Below are 21,590 nucleotides of genomic sequence, written 5' to 3'. Positions count from 1 at the left end.
AATTAATTTTAAAAAAATTAGCCACAAAATGTTTTGGGCAAGATTATCTCCCATTTTTATATATTTTTTGAGTATTCCAACTCGGAAATGTTATTGGGAGTTTTTTAATGGTTTCATTAAAGCAACATCTAAAATTTTAGTTGACAATGCAATGTATCAATCCGAAGAAAAGTTGTGTTACTTATCATTTTCTTACAATTTTTATGGACATTAAAAGTAAGATAATCTGACAATCAACATAAACAGCTTACATATTTTATCAGAAAACTGCAATTGGAAAATTGTGATAATTATAACAAATGCAGTAGCAATAGTTTAGAACACACAGCTCAGTTTAAAGGTCTCACTAACAGCAGTCATCTTCAGATAAAACATCGAGGTCGTAGTAGCTGTCACCAGTAAGGAACACTTTATATTCGGTAGCCGCTGATTGTTCATCACATGAGCATCTGCAAAGATCAGTGCATGGAAGTTTGAAGTTGAAGCACGGGCATGTTTCTCGATGGCACGTTTTGCATTTGGCGCAAGATACCATTTCCAATACTTCCTCAGGAGCAGGTAGACTTCCAAGCCATGTAATATCAATGTGGTCATTGACGTTACACCAGCCATGTTCATATGGCGTAGGAGTCATCTGAAAGCGAATAAACGATCTTCGCCAAATAGCGGCTTGATAGTTTGCTCTACTCGCATGGAGACAAGTGTTGAACGACAAGGAGGTAACAGTTCTGGCATTATGCTACCTCCTTAAGAGCAATATAAATCATAACGCAATTTATTGACGTCATTAGTGTCTTTCCCACCGTACATTTGACACACAAATTGCTCAAGACTGGCATTCAGAGGCTCGTTAACAGTCCATTCTTCGCCGAGGGTTTTGAAGGATTTAACATAATGAGCTACTGTACTCATTAGTTTGAATGGTGTTCCTTTGCCTTTTCCATAGAAAGCGGAAATGCTCTCACAACCTGTGATACTGTGAAACCCAATCAGAGCTTTCAGGAAACTATTTATATCGCATCCATCTGGTAATTTAAGTCGTAACTTGCTGACAACATTTGTAAGAGCCACAGTTCGAGTTTTTATTTGCTGGCCAATTTTCACATAAAGTTTGCATTTTATATCTTGAATGAAACTTAACAGAATCACTAACACATCTGTGTCATCAGCATGCACAACAACTGCAGGGATATTACTCTCGCCGACATGGGCAGCATGCAAGGCCAGTCTTGTGTCAGCCTCTTCGTGGTCACAGATAAGGTCCGCACACTCTACTACTTCAGGTGATGTTAATTTCCAGCATTTGTCTTCAGCAGCTATGAACATAACTCTACTCTGTAGTTTGCTTCGAAAGGCTGATGTTCCCCATAAGTTAGTTAGAAACCTGATGAGATTGGCTTTATTTGAACTAGCTGTTAGGAACTGTGACCAACATCTAACTTTAAAGCCCTCTTTGATGTTTGCATACAATGTAGGTAAGGTATTTTCTTGACGGTGACCCCTCTCAAAGTCTTTAATCGAATTAGACTTATACACATCAAATACTACGTTGATTCTGTTTCCTGGGCATTGGAGTAGCTTGTCGAAGATAGTCTCACCTATTGCAAAAAAAAGTCATGCCATTGAGTATTTTTACTTTCCGAAGCAAAGCTAGTCCATCGAAAACAGATGCTGTGTTATGTGGGTAAACTGTTTCAGCAGGAACATCTTTTTCAAGGATATGCCATAATTGGCTCTTCACTGTCTTTCTAGGGCATCCCATTGCACCAGACAAAGCCCATGGAAGAGGGCCCAATGGGTATTCCATAACTCTTAAGTTAACCTTACGAAGCTGGCTTATTATAGCAAGCCTTGCAAATAATGACGCATTAGCTGTGATTGCTACATCTTTTTTCTTTAAAAAAGTAATTTTTTTTACTAAGAGTAGAAAATGTTTTTAGACCTATTTTCTGCAGTGGAGCGTGGAATTGTTTGGTACTTTCCACTGTCAGCCGCTCTTTGGGGTCGTCCATTAATCACGTGATGTTTTTTTTTAGCAAATTTTTAACCCCCCTCCCCCCTAGTGATTTGTGGTGAGGTTTTAGAATTACCCCCCCCCCCCCCCCCCAATAAATCACGTGTATTTTTTTGGTATAAAATATTTTTTAAAAATTTCAGAATATTATCTTTAAATATAGGTATAATCTAATTTAATTCTGGAAAATTAAGCACAGCATGTATTCGGCGCCAAAATCACAGTCTTACTGGCGACTGGCAAGCAGAGCCGGGCGGGGATATTGTTGCCTGGCTACGGCGAGTCAAGGTCACGCGACACTTTTCAATTTAGTAGAAACCGCGCGAAAAAATAAATACACGTGATATATCTCTACACCCCTCCTCCCCCCTTGTGATATTTAGCGATTTTTCTCGAACCCCCCCCCCCCCCCCTTTTCGAGCCTCACGTGATTAATGGACGATCCCTTTCACAAATGATTCAGCAGCATTCATCCCTTTACAATGAGCTGTCATTAGGTCCTCTTTGACAGATTCAGTTGGTATTAGACCTGTCGAAATACTCCGCAGTTCACCACCATTCCAAGGATTTTGCAAGGAATATTAAGAAGGTTGATGATACTTTGCACATCTTTTTCATCTCTGTCTATGCGTGAATTACTCATGTCTGGATGTTTTGACTTTTGTGCATCATATAATGTCATCTCAAGGAGTACTTGGTATGACGATCGCCTTTGGTTATTCAAAACCCATCTCTGAGTAGCAGCAAAATTTTAACTGAAACCGATGAAACCTCCAGTAGTTTTGCAATATTTGTTAATGGTAATTTCAATTGCTTTGTCTGCCTCGACAGAACTGAATGTATGCCTATCAGAGAGTTGTACTGCAAATTCACCCTTGCAGAATGCTTCATATACATCTTTGTTGTTTTCTTTTAATATTTTCATATCGTGTAGATGTGGGATCAAGTACCTGGCATAGTTTTGCCGATCATATGCAAATATCAAGGGGATAGTTTCTTCTAGGGTTGAAACATATAAAAACCAATTGCCAGTTCTTGTTGCTGATATCAGACATAACAATATGTCCATTATATCAACAACAAAAAAAAGACAACCAGAATCGGAAGAGATCTCCATTTTCATTTTTGCATTCTTCAATGAATGTGTTGAATCCAGTAACCCATTCTCTAAAAATACTACTATTTACAATTTCACTGAAACTTTCTTGGTTTATGTCTTCAATGAAATCATCAACCTTGGCCTTGAGATTTTTTACACTGTCTTCTTTTTCAGCTGTTTTGGAAGAGATAAACATTTCAAATAGCATCCTTAACAGGGCCTCGTACAGAAGTTTGCAAAGTCGTACTGCACGACTATAACATTACTTATTACAGTGTTGATGGAACCTTCTGCTACAATGACACTTAGAGTTACAGCTTCTTTAATCCCGCATCATCGAAACGTTTCCCAATAACAGCTAGCATAGCTAAAAGAAGGTGGAAAGGTCCCAGCATGAGAACAACGCAAGGAAATTCTTCTTTATTTTCCCATAGAACTTGAGATGCTTTGGCGTACATGGCTTGATCAAATACAGCAACTAAACTGGAAAGATTTAATCTTTGTCTAATTTCGACAGCTCTTTTCAGAAGTGTGTAGATAGTCGAAGTGTCGGTTGCAGGATGGTCCAGTGTGTCCAGGTATCCTATTTTGCTTCTTACTATGACAGCATTGTTATTTATCATGATATAGAAACCAGTCCAGCTTGGAAGGAGCATATTTGGTCTGCTTGAAATATGTCTTGATAATGCCCAAAGAATGTTGGTAGTTTTAATACTTAATGATAAAATTTCATAGTTTGATTTATTGTCTGTAGAAAAATCTAGAACACCTGGGCCTTTTCTTGACGCGGGAAAAATACACGGTACATCTTACTGCTTCATAAACTTAGCAAGAGTTTTAACTTTTTTTCTTTGCAGGTTCCACCTCCTGCGCCTCTCCGTGAGTGTTACAGGTAATGTGCTCTTCACTACCATGTGGTGATTTGGTTACTAATATAGAATTCACTCTATGTGATGTACCACTTCCAGACAAGGTTCATTCCAGGTTGTCAATGTTATCTGATATCATAAGAGCCACAGATCCCGGCCCTTCTGCAGGAGTAAAATTTGATGGAATAATGACTTCACCTTCTACAAGATAATCTATGTTTCGAAGCACCGCAAGAGTGTCCAGTTCTTCTAAAACATCATAGCTGACGCTATGACCAAGTTTATTTATAAGTCTAAGGGTGGCGGTATTGTTCGTTAAGCCCTTGATTACAGCTGGAAATAGTACACTTTTTGGAGTACGTATACCTGCAACACAGTAAACCAAATCACATAACACACAAATGTATTTGATTTCCTCTGCCATTACTGCTACTTTTATCCGGACATTTATATCGCCGAGTTTTTCGCTCCTACAGTTAATCTGAAACACAAAAAAAATAATATGATATGAATATATTTTTATTTGCAAAAGAATCACACTTGCCATATGACTGAAAACAAACTTCATCCCATGAAAGAAGTAATTTTTTCATCATGCTTAAAATGTCTGCTGTAACATTATATGAGCTGGCTTACAGCTACCTAAGTAAACTTTTCAACTAGATTTTCCATGTAGTTTCATATGGAAAATAAAAAATTCATTAGCACAACAAACGTTATGAACCATTTTTATAATTTACATGATGAGTTTAAAGTTCACACTTGCTACAGATACTCTCCTCTTGAAAATGTTGTGTATGTGTATATGTGCATATAGGATTACAATTTTTTTCTTAATGAACACTATTTCAGTCTATATTCACTGTGATATTCAGATAAATGTAATCACCGTGAAATTGCTTCTCGGATGGGGCTAGGTCTGTGTTCGTTTATATCAATTCATAGAAGCACTTACACGGGCTAACTCACACTACTCATGCTTACTTCAACGTGGAAAGCTGTTCTAGGGCTTAAAATTTAGTTAAGTAAATGCCTTACAACATTTGTTTAGACTATTTTTTGATTACGGCCCTAACATATTTGAAATAAGCGTTTAAAAATGAATGTAAATAAAAAAAATATTGGTATATCGATTTTCTCTTGGCGTTTTTTATAGTAAATATTCATTATTTCTTTAATTACTATATATTTTCTGATTTAGCAACTCAAATAAAACCAAATGAAGCTTACATAACTGAAAAACGTGTACTAGGGAAAATGTAACGTCAGCTTAAAGCCAAAGTGGTCGTATAACTGATCCGTCATCTTTGAACGCCATTTGGAGACAGAAAGCTACCGATTTTGATTTCCGGGTTGGCATATTCGTAATCTACTGAAAAAACTGAATAAAATGACACCTCACTCGTCTTTACCGCACTATCAACTTTTCATGTACATATTCCCTTCATTTCCATCTTTACGGTCGACGGCCGTAAAAATAGTCATTATAAACATTATTTTACATCATTAGTATATATTGTGTGTATGAAAATATAATATGCCTGTAACAATTATTTTATTATTAATGAAAACAGTATGATCATTGCTCTGAATCTTGAGGACTAACGTACTTCTCTGTATATGTTAAGCATTAATGTTATACAATTGAAAAGGAGAATCTTTAAGACATTGTGTGCCATACACAAAAGCTCTTGTGTGATCCTTAATAGACATCTCATAAAATTCAAAGGGCTTGATGGGAAATCCTAATTTAATTTTACTTTTAATAATGCAGCTTTCAAATATCAGACTATATTTTGATTAACATGTGGTCACAATCATATATTTATTAAAGGTTTGAGGAAACTGTGGATTTCAATGGTTGATAATTAATTTCCACTTAGCATATAGTACCAGTAAAAATTAAGATTTATTGGTCCAGGCAAAATGTTAAACCAGTTTATTTCGTCGACTAGAGCCAGTAATGATGGAAATATTGTAGCTGTGACGAAAATAATTAATTGGTATCAAAAAGTTACATTATCTGTGCTAAATCACTATCGTGTATCATTAGGTTTAGTATATTTAGTGCTAAGACCAATAGTGCCACACATTTGGTTAAGTTAATAAATGTCCATAAGCAAAAAAAAGTAAGTAATAATTTACGGGCTGAAAACTGACAATATTAAAACATATTAACTAATGTATAAGAGTTTAGGTTAGCGGTAGGCTGCACAACATAAACAATCTCTTAGCGGACATTAACAACTTAAATTCAAGTCAATTAAGACACTTTTAATTGTTATTTTACATCTACGTTCGTTACTTAACACATTTATTGATGTAAACGAAGCCTACATTCTTCCATGAACGCAGCAAACACAAAATATCACGCACAATAGCACATTGATTCTTATGAGAGTTCTTCAGCCCGTTTGAGAAGTTGAGATCAACAAACCACATGGCAACTATAGCCAATGAGCTATCTATAAGTATTTATGATCGAAGCTTAAATTAATAATGGACATCTTGCATGTGGTTTGAGCTTTGTGATTTTGTTTTTCTGCGAGAAGGCATTGTAATGATTGCCGAAGGATTGCAGTAGTGATCAGACATGCCTGCAGAAAAAACCAAAAAGGTTTAAAAAGCATAGGATATGAAAACCTGTGCATTGGGTAGAAAAAAAATCTGATACGGGATTGAAGGGGGGAGGGGGGGGGGGTGAATTGGTTTTGAGTGACGGTGTTATTGCAATAAAAAGTTTCTTTGAAAGGTGTGTGCTTCCTCGACAATTTCCAATATATTTTATTTACAACCTTTGTAAAATGGGAACGATTTAAGTTTTGTGTGACCGAGATGTTTATAGTGCTTAACTGGTGTAAACTAAATAGCACCGATCGGTAGCCATTTCATTTGTGATTTTTTTTCAGTTCCATAACATTATTCACAGTTAATCTATAAATAAAATATTTACTACGTGACATATTTAGATACGTTTATTAACGACAAAGAATTTTACTAAAGATATTTATAAATTTTGTAATACTCTTGAAGCAAAACCAAATAATACTGGGGGAAAAAAAAAACTTCAGAGAACACCGGTACCCAGAATGTTAACTGTGCTCAAGTTAGCTCTATACCATGTATCTATTTGGCCGACTGGGTGCATCATCATACAGAGAGCTTGGGACAACAGCAGCCTACGTGATTTCAAGCAACTAAAGCAAATTCCATTCTGGTTTTTATTTTTTTTACATCAACATGTGCAATGATGCAGACAGACCTGATATATAAGGATCTTCCTACAAGTTGTACCAGAGCCTCTGAGGGCCTCCAACATGTGGTTTTCATGGTACCTGTCACAAACATTAACTTTTCCCACTCATTTCGGCCATTACTGGTATTTATGATCAATAAAAAATTAATCGGTGAAACAACCATTGTGCTGATTGCACCAGGGCCTCTGCAGGCCTACAATGTGTGGTTTTCATGGTAACTTAAGAGGTAATTCATAATTTTGAATAATTATGTACTACTCAAGTTCATAATACACACTTAAAAGTTAGATGTGAGGCTTTTTTAAACAACAAAATTTGTGGTAATGGATTCCCCACAAATTGCCCAGTTTAAAAAGAGAAAGCTGAAAATATAGCACTTAACCAAAGTATGTAATTTCAGTGATTTTTTTTATGATATGTACTATTTCCCTTTTAAGAAGTTTTCATCATTCAGTCCCTTGAAAAAACTGTTAACAAGGTTTTATTGTATGTATATGAAAAAATGCATCTATTGCAAACAATCAACAATTTACATATAAAATGTGAAACATTTGACCAGTATAAATATTGCTATGAACACGAGAGACCAGACCGCAATGCCAGGTTCGGAGCAGGCTGGCAGCCCTGCACATATCATGTAGCCGCCACTGACATAAGGCATGCCACGCAAGCCTGGCCGGAATACAAAGGTCGTAGCTATTCCCCTCCTCCTCCGTTCACCACACATCGTCCTGCCTCGGAGCCGTTACCTATTGCTGAAACGGCCTTGACAGTTTTTGGGCGCATGAGTTCTTGGGGCGACAGTTGGGTAGCGGGAGTGCCGCAGGTGCGGCGAGGAGTGCGGCGTGAGCTTGGCGATAGTTCCACAAGAGTCCTGCGACGGAGTTCCGCGGTGAGTTCAGCAACGGGTGCTGCGTGAACTCCGCGAGGAGTGCTGCGGCGAGAGTTGCGCGAGGAGTGCGGCGTGAGCTTGGCGATAGTTCCACAGAGTCCTGCGACGGAGTTCCGCGGTGAGTTCAGCAACGGGTGCTGCGTGAGCTCCGCGAGGAGTGCTGCGGCGAGAGTTGCGCGAGGAGTGCGGTCAATAAGAAATTTACAGACACTGAGTGACTTGGGAATGAACATTTTCAATTGAGAGTAATTGGTGATTAGCCATTTTTAAGTAAGATTATTTATTAGTGATGTAAATATTAGTAAAAAATAAAACTTAATTGTTATCCCTTACGAACCCAGCAGATCTTATCCTTTACGAACCCAGCGATCTCCCCACATTATTATAAACTGTAACAATATTTATTGCTGACACATTGTCTTTCACAATAATTTTTTTTTGTCCAATGATATAAAAATAAACAGTTTAACTTGAAGTTGATTGTCTTGAGTAGTGAATAATAGAGGATAAAAACATTCTAGAAAGATGTCTTTCATAGACTTTAGTGACCAAAAAATTAGAGAATTGTAGAGCTACATTAAAAAAATCTTTTAAAATAGTGTGGAAGGTTGATTAGATTAAGTTGATGATAAAAACATACTGTGAAATCATTTTAATGGTTGGTTAAGTTAGGTTAGCTACATTACAAATACTATAAAAGGTAAAAGATCTGTATCATTTATTTAAATTTATCCCTTTATCCTGATGGCATGATCCTGTACATTTTGATACTGTGATACATGGTTTAGTATGTTGAAAGATCCTGCAAATAAAATCTTTGATACAACAATGAATAATGTTAAAAACAAAATATATTTTCTTTTATATTCAACTATAATTATAATTCGTTATATCACAAGTTATAGTCTTCTGCAGGATCTTTAAACGGACTAAATTAAAACAGCAAGCATCATGTGCCACATGATTAAGATGTACACGATCATGCCGTCAGGATCAAGGGATAAACTTGGATACCTACGTGATACGGAACAATTGCCACTATAAAATAATGTAGCTCAACTAACCTAACCAACCACTATTTGAAACTTTTTTTTAAATAACCTAACCAACCATCCACAATGTTTCAAAGTATTTTTAATGTATCTAACCTAACCAACCATTTTAAAAATAGGTATCACAAATTTGTAATATTTACATTAAACCTTAAAATGGTAAAATACTATCACTTTGTAATTTTTTTTTCTATTTTAAACTTTATTAAGTGTGGCTTTCATTCAAAATTACCAGTGTTTTAACCAATCAGCATAAAACTGCTAAACCAAATACCTTATAAATGGAATATAAATTAAAATCCTCAACAGGTAAACATTGAGAAAAACTGAGGAGAAAAAAACAACAGAGAATCCATGAACAGCATATGAATGAACTGTTCTTAATCTTTAGTTTTCCGCACAGGGATCTCTGTGTGTGTGGAATACTTAAGTCACTAGAGGTTAATAATGAAAAAAGTTAATATTACGTGATATCGCACATTTTAAGTTGGCGCTCCATGCCTCCATATTGATAAAAATCATTCCTGTCAAGGGTTCATGCTTGGATTTGGATACACAGTAGGGACTAACTAATTTTTAACTTCTATTTACCTTCATGTCTCACAAAATCCAAACAAACACATTCTTATATAGCAATGCAATTAAAACAAAAAATTGCAGTGGCCGCATCAATGTACAGGTATTGTACCTAAACTCTCACATATGAACAGTAATTACGTAGAAACCAATGGTAATTTATGAACGCTGTTTCCAGGATCACACAAGAAAAGTCTATAGTACTGATAAACACCATTTTCTGAATTTAATTATTCTATTTATGGAAAAACCGCAATGTAAGGAATAGGGAATTTGGTAGTGGAAAACAGCTTGGAAGTAAGCAAAAATTGTATTAGCCAGCTCAAAACAAGTAATTATTGATGATAATTATTACATTCACTAACATAATTGCTACAGAAACTTTAACAATTTTGCAATCAGTATTTTTTTTTTTTCAATTTTATTGTCTTTAACCCCAGAGATTCCCACGACTTCATGGCCCTGCCCACTAGCAAGTTTCTCTAACTCCTGTAGGAATTTCAAAATGCTGTTTTTAGGGTGTGTACAGGAATGCCTGTAGTGCTAAAAAATATATAACTATATATTTCTGAATTTTATTCTAATGGAAAGGTAGCAAATCTATAAATTTACTGAACAAGTTTTTTAAAGCAGTGTCATCTATTTCGAAATAATTCATTATAATATGAAAATTTATATTACTTTCAACCTGCAAGAATCACCAACAGGTGAAATAATGTAACCTCAAAAACACATATTAGTCAATAACCAATAAGTATTACATAATACGAATGAAAAAACAACCTTCACAAAAATGACTTGCAAGATGAATTGAATTTTCTACTTCTATTCACTTTTTCTGGACGCATCCCTCTCCTAGATATAAACTTTTTTTGTGGCTTGTGTCTTAAGGCCCCCACGCACAATCAGTCCGAATTGTCAGTCGGAACTTAACATTTGGTACTGCCGTGTTGTGCAGGGATGGTGGACTGATCAGTCGAAACTGAGCTATCCATCAACCAGACTGTGGGCTCAAGAGCACTCAGTCTAAACTGTTGTGTGTGGGAACAGCATCTCGCCAGTCCAAACAATCAGTCCATCAGCCGAGTGTTGTGGCAGACATCATACTCTTTGGTTAAATTGCTATTTTTTTCCCCCTTTTCTTACTGAAAGAACAACTACAATTGCAACATCTAAAGTTTCTTCCATATTCTATGATGAAAGTATACATCCAACAGTAACCACAAGACTGGTTGTGTGTGGGGAAGGCTTCAGTTCAGTATAAACTGTCAGTTCGAACTGTTCATTCCGAACTGAGCACCTGCAACATGGTTAGTACCCTCTTGAGCAATCAAAAATTAAGGAGATTTTAAGGACCCTTTAACTTCATCGCCTTCATCACTTTAAAAAGAGAGGGATAAAAACATTTGTAATATCACAATTGTACCTCAAGCAAATAATGTTTTAATAATGAATGCACAATAAATCATTTAGTTGGTTAGTTTAAGTCTTACCCATAAGCCCCTATTGTTCAGAATTATCTCTGGAACACATCTAACCCAAACAGTATATCTGAATTTTATATGCCAACCATTTACTATGATCACTAATACATATTATTTACTTTAGATGACCAACACAATTTTTAATTTAAAGGTAAGCTGCAAACTACGAAAGAAAAAATTTCAGTTTTTTTATAATATATATTCACGTGGCCCCAGATTTGCCAATTGTATTGGACATGCACAATGCGTTGTTCACTGTCAAGCTGGAAACATAAGAACATTAAAATACCCACATTTATCCATTACTTGCAAGCTATCAGTCTTTATTGAGAAGTTTTTAAGGATTCTTAGTGAAATCAAAAAACTTATAAGGGCCCTTCATCAATTTAAGACAAATGAAGGACTAAGGATATTAAGGTGGCGTACAATCCATGTGCACTGACCGTGTGTGTAGAGGACCTCATTTCAATCCAAACTGTCAGTTCGGGCTGAGCAGCTGTTGAACAGTGTTCGGACTGGTAGCTGCACTGATCTTGTTTGTGTGTGTTTGTGTGTGTGTGTGTGTGTGTGTGTGTGTGTGTGTGTGGGGGGGGGGGGGGGGGGCTTTAATATTGTGTTGGTAATTATCGGACATCACAGGTTTTTAGAATGGATAGGAAAAAAAATCAGAAAACATGGTTTTTTCACATACTATACACGTCCCTAAATTTTCTCCCAAAGAATGTTTTAGTAATTCTTACTGGTTTGTGAGAAAATTAAAATTTTATATTTTACATTACAATACTTGTGCTTTTACGGTGCTGCCACCATTCATTATTTACCCACAATAAATAGGAATACCTATAATTTTTTCATAAACTGAGACATTCCTGAATAACACAACAAGGAAGGTTTCTTAATTCCTACTGTCTTGTGAAAACATAACACTTTATAGCTTACATTACAATACCTAAGTATTCAGGCAAATGTGGACATTCATTGTCAAGTTTAGGCCTATCACTGTAAGGTTTTTTTTTTTTTTTTTAATTTTTTGGAGAACTTTAGTCAATGTAGGTGGTGTTGTAATAATTAAATTTTTTCAAACAACGACTGTATTGCAGTTTTAAGGAAATTTAATGCTTGTATTTCATGTTCATTGTTTTATTAGAATAAGTATGTAATTGTATTACGAAAGGTTTGTTTTGTTACATTGCATTTAAAGTATGTACTATTTAGAGTGACATTGTAAAAAATAAACCTAATGGGAGCCTAAAATTTGGATTGAATTGTTAATGTCGTTCATTTTCTTTGATGAATACGTGATGTCTACTCGTGTAGCTATAACATTGAATTTTGCAGTCTTTCCAGGGAATTCTTTGATTACAGCCGTCGTATATTCTGTGTTCGTTATGACTGGTGTTTCATGTATCCAAGTTTATCCCTGTATCCTCAAGGCTTGATCCTGATGGCATGAGCTTGTGGTACATGATGCTTGCTGTTTTAATTTAGTACGTCGAAAGATCCTACACATAAATGAAAATGTGAAATAAGAAAGAATTTGATAGTAGGTTGAAAAAATTCCTTTTCATTTGACTTACGATCATAATTCATTATTATACAATATTTTTTTATGTACAGAATCTTCCGGCATACTGAATTAAAACAGCATTATGTACCACATGATCAAGCCAACAGGATCATTCAACATACCGGTATTGAATTAAAACAGCAAGCATCATGTACCACAGGATCATGCCATCAAGATAAAGTTGTTTTGATTGAATGATTCACACACTTCAGGATCCAGGGATAAACTACGAATGGGAGAATTAGCATATTTATAATTCTCCAAAGTTGGCTACAGTTGTGCCAAAGAGATACACGATTGCGGGTAAACAATGAATGGCGGTGACAGTGTGAAAACAGTTATTGTAATGTAAGCTTTAAACTGTTATTTTTCACGAACCAGTACGGATTAAGAAACCATCCCTTCGAGGTAAATTTAGGGACGTGTGTAGTGTGTGAAAACCATGTTTTCCAATTTTTTCATCCGTTCTAAAAAGCCGCGACGTCCGATAATTACCGCTTATAACTAAAAGTAAAGCTGTAGTTCAGATACATTTATACTGTAACACTATTAAAGAGTACTAATTCACAAAAAATAGTATTTTTGTTGAGATGGAATTGTGGAAAACTGTAATTATTTGATGGGAAATAAATATTGTTAAAAATAAATTATAATTTTTTTATATAGTAGTTATAGTAACTTTACATTAAATGTTCCTCATTTTTAATAATTTATTACACGATTTCCATTTACTTCCATCAACATTAACTCATGGTTTTACCGAAACCAGTTGGCATTATTAAATATTTGATAAAAATTTTTCAGCTGATCACGTAGTACTAAACAAAAATTTCAGGTATATTTTAAACTAAGCCGCGACTGTTAACATTTACCGTAAATTATTATAATAAATGTACCTAAATGTATACATTAACCACATATTTTAGCTCTTTAAGTATCAATTACTCTAAACATTTGGACAACAGTTTAGTTCACGCTAAGTAAAACTGAATAAAGAATTAGGCAGAAAAACATAATTATAAAAAGAACCATACCTCATTCTCAAGTTCACTTCGAACACAAATACATGCAGCTCTTCGTCTGAAGCCATCTTCATCATATATGCGGGTAGAATTAGGCTTCTCTTTCACCATCTTCAAACTGATACAGAAATTACTAACGACTCTCAAGTCTAAAATACACAACCGGTCAAACAGAATCACCTCTGTTAATGAATTCCCGGTAAAGGCTGTTCACAACAGCAACACCTCAACGCCCGCCATAACACATTGTTTACCGGTAACTACAGTCCGCGAACAAATGTAATTTGCAAGCACAGGATTAAAAAAAAAAACAGATAACTATGAGAAAAACTATTTTACGTATATGAGCACTGAAATCATCACCCCTCGCCAAAATCACTCCGAAACAAGATTCCCACACACACCCATCATAGCCGCCTGCTATGGTACGACGGTACGACGTACGACGAGAATGACTTACCCTACTCTTCCGCCACCGCCTTAGTGGATAAACACAACGCAACCAAGTCGCAACAAAAAAAAAAAATTTTTTTTGTCTTAATCACAACCACGATCATGTAACGATAATATACTAATGGGTTAATAAAAAAATTTACACATGTAAAACATCTCGAAATAATTAATTGTTCCTTACTACGTATTCAGTTTATACGAAAGTTTTATAATTAATATTTTGATTATGTTACAGTTTTGAACCACAAACCCATTTAACTGCTTACTTTATTTCAATATTTTACGTTAAAATACAATTGGATACGTTTCATGGAACAATTGATCCCGGGAATAATGTTCCTCAAAGTTTTAAACATATTCTAAAAAATCTAAATATTTAGGTAATTCTACAGCTGTTCATTACAAACAAAAAATGAGTTCCTTTCCTTATTTTAATATATTTTTTAAATACAACTTAATACGCAACCGGGAACAATTACCCAAAATAGTATGCAATTAACTGGCTATATTTATTATAATAAATTATTACTTTAAAAAATACAACTATACAATTTAGGATATTTATAACTACATTTAAACATGTTAAAATTTAACAGAGAATAATTTTTTGGAATGACTTGTTGAACTGAATCATTCAAGGGCCACAAAAATGGTGACCAACATGAAAAAGACTAAAAAGACGAAAAAGTAAACATGGCAGACGATGTTGAAACGTTTAGGTTAAGTTGTGTGCAAATTATTTCCTTTAAGTAAAAAATATATTAAAAAAATATGCATTTAAATTCAAATTCATATTATATTTAAGATATACTATTTCAACCAAACCAACCGCGTACAGTTAATTTAATCTTAAACCGAGAAGACACAAAACGTACGATAATTTTTTAATTTAACATCAAGCTAAAAAAATATTACTTCAGCAACTAATGGAAGATTCATGTGAAAAAGATGTTGTCCATGTAAGTAATTTTATTTATGATAATAATGATGCACAGTCATTTAAAGAATTAAAAATTCCAATTTTTTTTTTATTACCTGACATGTTTTCCAGTCAATATTTAAGTGAGCGTTGTGATACTTCAAGTAGTTTACCATTAATTGACCATCTTAAAGAGTTATGATAGATTAGGTACAATAAAAATACTTTATAATATATAATAATAATAATAATAATAATAATAATAATGTTGGTGGTTGGTTAGGTAAGAACATTTAAAATGCTTTAAAATTGTGTGGACGGTTGGATAGGTTAGTTAACCTAAATTAGATTAACTTTAAAATTGTTTAAATGGTTTGTTAGCTACATTAAAAATACTATACAATAATTAAAAAAAACATTGGCTTGGTTAAATTAGCTACAATTTTACAATATTTGTATTTATTTTATTATTGACTTAATAGTGAAGGTTAGCCTTCTGTTTCACTTAAGTACAGTACTACACAACTACTCAAAAATACTTCATTAACCTAAACTAATAGCTAAAGAACTAAAATCCATACATTTTGCACTACTGAAGAACAAACAGACAAAAGGGTCATTCCATGTCAGTTCATCCAACAAAAATTGGAAATGTAACCATTGTTTTTTTGATTTTAATAAAAATTGGTTCAATTGTTAGGTGACAAAAGGCCACTTAAAATCCCAAATTTTAGATTTTTATATCAAACACTTCCTGAGAAATCGAAGGTTCCTTTGTGACCATTTTTTGACTAAAACAGGTTGTAATGACAGCATAAATTGGTCAGTATCTGTGTTTCCTTGCTTTGTATTTCACTGTAATATACCAATATTTCAGAATAAGAACACTTTTCCTTATGTAAAATTCTCTAGAGAATTCAAATTTTGCCACCAAATTGCTAGGTATATCTAGAATGGTTTGTAAGTTATAACAGAATTATTAACATGACTGATGTTTCATGTATCATCTGCATCCTTTATTACAAAATAGACTGTATCTCAAGAGGCAGACCTAACAAAAAAAAATTGTTACGGGGCCGTGGCCTCTGATCTTTAATAAGCGGGGTTTTCAATGAATGCTCGGATTTTAAGGGCGCCACCGCGCAACGGGCACGGACCTATGCGAGACTCTTTACCAGGGTCATGACGTCGTCCAAGTGAGACGTGATTTTAATTTCCCCCTGAAAACAACCTAGCACTAATACCTGCCCGCTCTCAGCGTCGGGCACGCTATTCCCTACGCAGTGGGCTCTTAGGTGTCCCACACGCCGTCATACTCCACATGGTCACACATATTTAAAAAAATAAAAGAATACGTTTAAATTTACACGCCCTTATTTATTCTGCCAACTCCGATTATACCCGCACACAATTTAAGCTGTAACAAACGCCCGCGGCACGAATCGGTTTAAGTGCAGTGACCAACCACGTGGTCACACCCCGACTTACGTATAAAGTTTGAGAAAAGACAGATACTGGTCGCAAGGTAATTATTTAAGCAGTCCCCCGACCGAGAGAAGCTCCGAGGACTAAACGAAAAAAGATTTGAAAAGAATTAAAGTTGAACAGAATTACTAAGCGGTGATGAACAAGCGGTGTAATTTTATTCTGTGTGTGGCCAACTGTAAATAATTATTGTTGCGTTCTTGAGGGGTTTTGGGCGCCTACCCTCTTCGCAGTGGATATCAGGAACGCTGCTACTGGATTGACTACCAGACTGATAGTCCAGCTAGCACGTCACTGCACTGTGTTACTGTCCAGAGAGTAATTATTAAAAGGAAAATTTGGTAGTGTTGTGTGAATGGTGGAAATTTGCATTACCTCTGACCAGGTCTATTTTATGAGTAACTGACGTTTGCTATAAATGAAATTGTAATAGCTGGAAAACATATGACTTTAATGGGTTCTTGAATATGGGCGTGAAGTTACTGTTAACATGTAATTAAGCGAGGACAACCAAGATAATATATTTTGTATGTTAACTTCTGTTCAAACCTAGGTGTCGGTAATTAAATGCAAATGACGTCACTGGAACACATTGAATACCATGCCGGGTCTAGCTATACGCTGTCGGAGGCTTGAGGCTCTCTTCCCAGGACCTCCAGGTGGTCTGCTGCTACGCTGGAACACTGGACGCTGTAAGCTGTAATTGGCGAACTACAGAAGATCTGAGGTAGCCGGGTGTCTGGCTGAAGAATCGACTTCCCTCTCGTCCTAGAAAGTCTGGTTTAATTAGGATCGGTCTCACCAATCGTCGTGGCCGATCGCAGCTGGCGCTGACATCAGCCGTCCGGAACCACTACGGGAAGAATGGGACCGACGCGGAAGTTGGCACTCAATGTCGCCGATACTCCGTATCTAAGACTTATTCAGTCTAGATACTATTCTCCCAACTCGTAGAATGGAGAATTCTAGATAGTACACGACCGCGGATGACGCGAATCTTCAATTCCTCGGGCGGCAACCAAGGCTTTGGTTCGCCCCAGCCCGAGAAACGTCTTCCCGCTGCAAGATGGCGATGGCGTCTCCTTCCTTCCTCCTTCTAACTATTTACTTTCAGTCCCTAGCAACCAAGGAGCTATAGCTATCAGCAAACCGAATTAACTGCATAGTGAAATAACACTTGGATGTTAGCGTGTAAGAGTATCGAACTAAGACAAAATGAATAAGGTTTCCAAAGAATAATGCTTAGAAGACCCTGAAGTTAAAAGTGTGTTGTCTCTGGCAATAAGATGTGTAATATCTGTTATACTTTGGTTGTCCTCTTTACAATAAAATAATTAAATACATAATATTGGCTCATGAAATAAACAATTAATGTTACAATAATAATAAAAATAATAATATATAACTGTAAACAGTTGGACTGGTTACAGCAGTGAGGTCCCCGGAGTGCTGAAGCGTCTGCTCTCGGTTGTTGATGGCGGAAGACTGGGATGAGCTCATGGCTCTGCTAGCCTAACATGGCGTCCTCCCGCCGAAACAATTGCCGTTAATGGTATTTCTGATTTCGTGCCACGGGAAACTAAAGCAACATGAAAAGGATTCTTGAAAAATTACATAATAATTACTGAATAAAAAAAAAGGATAATAGAAATTACAATTATTAAAGAATATATTTAAACAGTGTCTGACTTTGGTTTCCTTCGGTGTGCTTCGGTAATGTCCGGAAACACCCTTATATTTAATTACACAATTTAAAATAAAAGTACATAAAAACCCTCCCGGCCGATCTGCCGTCACGTCGCACTCGGGGAACAATAAAAACAATTTACACAGTTGAATTTAATTATATTTAGGGGTGCGGCGCACTGACTGTACAGCGCCTTCTTGCCGGGCGACCAACACACGCACACATGCACGCATGCGTAAGCGGGAGGTTTGAATGGAGGGTAGGTGGTGTTTGGGCAGTGGCATATCGGACTCAAAAGGGGCCGTAGGCCCGGACGATGTCAATATGAGCTTGGTACTATGTGAAAGAGAAGGAAATTTCCTATAAGATACATTAAAAAAAATAGTGGCTTTCTGCTGGCAACATGTAATGTACTCGATAATTGTTTACTAATGCTATATGTACACATAAAAAAATTCCCTACTTACACAAATCTATTGCCAATGAACTAGAATCTACAGACACAACCCTCCAATTTTTGCAATTAGCAAACTTCATTGCTTTTCTGATAAAGCTGCCATTCTATATCACACATGCACAAGTCTTCTTTCAAAAAACTGTAAGTTCTGCCAGAGCTGCTTGTTGATGGTGCCTGCAAGATGCTGAGTATGTGTGCAAAAGGAACCCAGCACACATCGTCTCGAGGTGAAGGCCAGTAAAAGGAAGCACTTGGACCGGCAGGGTGCATGAAGGTTACTTGAGCCTCTTCTTCTGACATATCAATGTTGTTTACAACACCAACGAACCATTTTTTGTTATACACACAAGACACATAGCAACCAGTATACAGTTTTGATATCGTACCACCAGGGTCTTTGCTAGCTGCTGTAGCGAAATTGAGAACTAAGGAATATGCATTATCCTGACTTGTTTTCTTTATCCTATTTCATACTGGGATATTGGTGAAGCATTGTGAAAGCCTCTTGTGCCTGGGATTGTCTTTGCCATAATATACCGTTGTTGTAGAGTCGAACAAACGTCATCCACATCATTCTTGTCAATGTAACGAAAGATAATACCTGTTATGTGTTCATTGCAGTAGGTAAACATCTTAGACACTGATGTAATTTGGTCTTGGAATGGTCGTTGAAGACTAGCTTTTGATGTCAGTCGCTTAACAGTTCCCCCAATTCCATCGTAAGATGATTTACCATGGCTTGTGGCAAAGAATGACCAAGAAGCTGTGAGCTGAAAATCTTGTGTGTGGTGGCACAAATTGAGGATATTCTTGCAGTTCTTGTACTGAGCAGCACAACCATCACTGAAATAATGTACAGTATGTGTTTTACATGAGGCAGGTGGTTTTTAACATATGTGACTATTTCTGACTGTGTTTTATACACCATGGAAACATCATGATCCAAATCATTTGACAAAAAACAATGACTGCTTGTTTTCAAATTAGCATTGTCTGAATTTTTGTAGTAAATGACTACTGGATGAACTGTACATTGACTATTGGTCCAATGGTATCCTTGTGCTTCATTTTGGATAACGAAGGAAAAATTTTCACTGAAATCTAATAAAGCTATAACTTCTCTTTCACTTATTTTCTCTTTCAGCTGCTTGAGGTAGTCAGATTGTTTCTTTGTGGTATAGGAATGGGGTATGAGGAGTTCCATTTTTTGTACTAAAATTTCCATAAAGTCTTCTACACTTGAGGTAAGGGTTTGTAATTGTGTTTGGTCTGTACTAATCCACTGTTGATATTCAATCACATCATCTGGATCACAGTCTAAAGTATGATATAGATGCTGCTTTAGAGTATCTGGAGAAGGACATTGCTCACATTGTCTTAGCATACAGGCAGGATTTAAAATGTCACATACAAGATACAAAATAAGTGAACTATACTTTTCACCTACACCAAGACAGTGAAGAAGTAATACAACATTTTGGTGTATAGTGCACACACAGACGGAATGGGTTCCAGAACTTCCAGCTAAAACGCACCATTTAGGACGCAACGTACAAAACTTTGAAAAACCTACCTTGAGAGATGGATATTTTGCCTTAAAAGAACAATACAGCTCATGCAAGTTGCATAGCAAAAGTCTTTTCTGTTTGTAAACATTTTTGGATACGTATACTAACTTTATTTTTCATTCCTGTCATTTCCCTGGAAAACTCATCATCTTGATATAAATCTTGAATGACCTGCACAGTTTCTTCAGGTAACTTCTTCCCACCTGTGGGATGAACTAATGTGCAGATTCCTTTTTCCAGTGTAAGTTGTCTTGCTTGTCTTACCATGTACTCAGAAACACCTAATTCTTTTGCTGCCTTCTATCTGGACCATGATTGAGGGATAAGGGTAAGAATTTGTAATTCTCTTTGTCTATTCATTGTGGGCAGCTTTTGCTTTATTAAAGTTACCAAACGGTCAAAATCGGCAGCCTTTTGTTCCACTTCATGCCTCTGTAATTCTGTACTTTCACTAGTTGATGTGGCTGGAAGCTGTACATCTAATACTTTAGATATTTGGTCTGCTACAGCTGATGATACCTCTTGTACTTTATGTTTCCCATATTTTTCTTTTGCATGTTGGGAAAAGCATGCAGTTTTATTGGTGACTGTTGCAAATATTCCAAACTTTTGTCAAGTAAGCTGCGGGTTTCTTCTTTTGATGCTTGAATCTCTTAACCCTCTGCAACGTCACTTTCAAATGATTCTGAAGATACCTGTGCACCTACTTCTTGAATATTATACAACCTATTCCTACATGAGGAGCATAATTATTTACCAGGAATTTAATTAAGTCCCTTGTCTGCTGCTTTTCTGTAGCACTGTAAAGAGATTGTGCGCAAAGAACACTTGACTGGAACACTATGCACTTTCATAGGATCACAACATGATGTCTGAAAATTCATACTTCTTAATATAAAACAATTCGTGATGAAAACATATGGTCTGAAGATTATGTTTAGAAATACCTGTTTTCAGCACAAGTAAAGTTTGAATATTTTTGGAAAGTGATTCCAATCTTTTGATTCCCTTTGTTTTAATATAACACTCTTTATGGCATTCTACATGTATATCATTCCCAACAGAACAGAATTATAGTTTAGTAGTACTGGTAGCCATCCAACTTATAATGAACTAAGACTTTCCACTAACATTATACACAGGCAGCGCAGTAAGTCTGGCCTACACAGTGTAGTCTGCAGGGTGGCAG

The 21,590-nt window shown here is 36.0% G+C and overlaps 2 protein-coding genes across 7 annotated transcripts in view; one reads left to right on the top strand and one right to left on the bottom strand.

The window, feature by feature from the left end:
* The window catches only part of LOC134531188 (diphosphoinositol polyphosphate phosphohydrolase 1), a 117,319-nt gene extending 102,741 nt beyond the window's left edge, over positions 1-14,578 (bottom strand). The window contains exon 1 of the mRNA XM_063366829.1: positions 13,845-14,578. Within this exon, the coding sequence (XP_063222899.1) occupies positions 13,845-13,943 (99 nt within the window). The 5' untranslated portion in view covers positions 13,944-14,578. The remainder of the gene's footprint in view (positions 1-13,844) is intronic.
* Positions 14,579-14,917: 339 nt separating this feature from the next.
* Positions 14,918-21,590, top strand: part of LOC134531186 (inositol hexakisphosphate kinase 1-like) — a 56,101-nt gene continuing 49,428 nt past the window's right edge. For 3 of the 6 annotated variants that reach the window (XM_063366828.1, XM_063366824.1, XM_063366827.1), the window contains exon 1: positions 14,972-15,244. In XM_063366828.1, coding sequence (XP_063222898.1) covers positions 15,234-15,244 — 11 coding nt within the window. In that variant the 5' untranslated portion in view covers positions 14,972-15,233. Of the gene's footprint in view, positions 15,245-21,590 lie in introns of all 6 variants that reach the window. The other 3 variants (XM_063366826.1, XM_063366825.1, XM_063366823.1) reach the window with 2 other exon arrangements.

Source organism: Bacillus rossius, chromosome 3 (assembly GCF_032445375.1).
Source record: "Bacillus rossius redtenbacheri isolate Brsri chromosome 3, Brsri_v3, whole genome shotgun sequence".
NCBI classification, from domain to species: domain Eukaryota; kingdom Metazoa; phylum Arthropoda; class Insecta; order Phasmatodea; family Bacillidae; genus Bacillus; species Bacillus rossius.
This window is presented reverse-complemented; position numbering and strand designations above follow the sequence as displayed.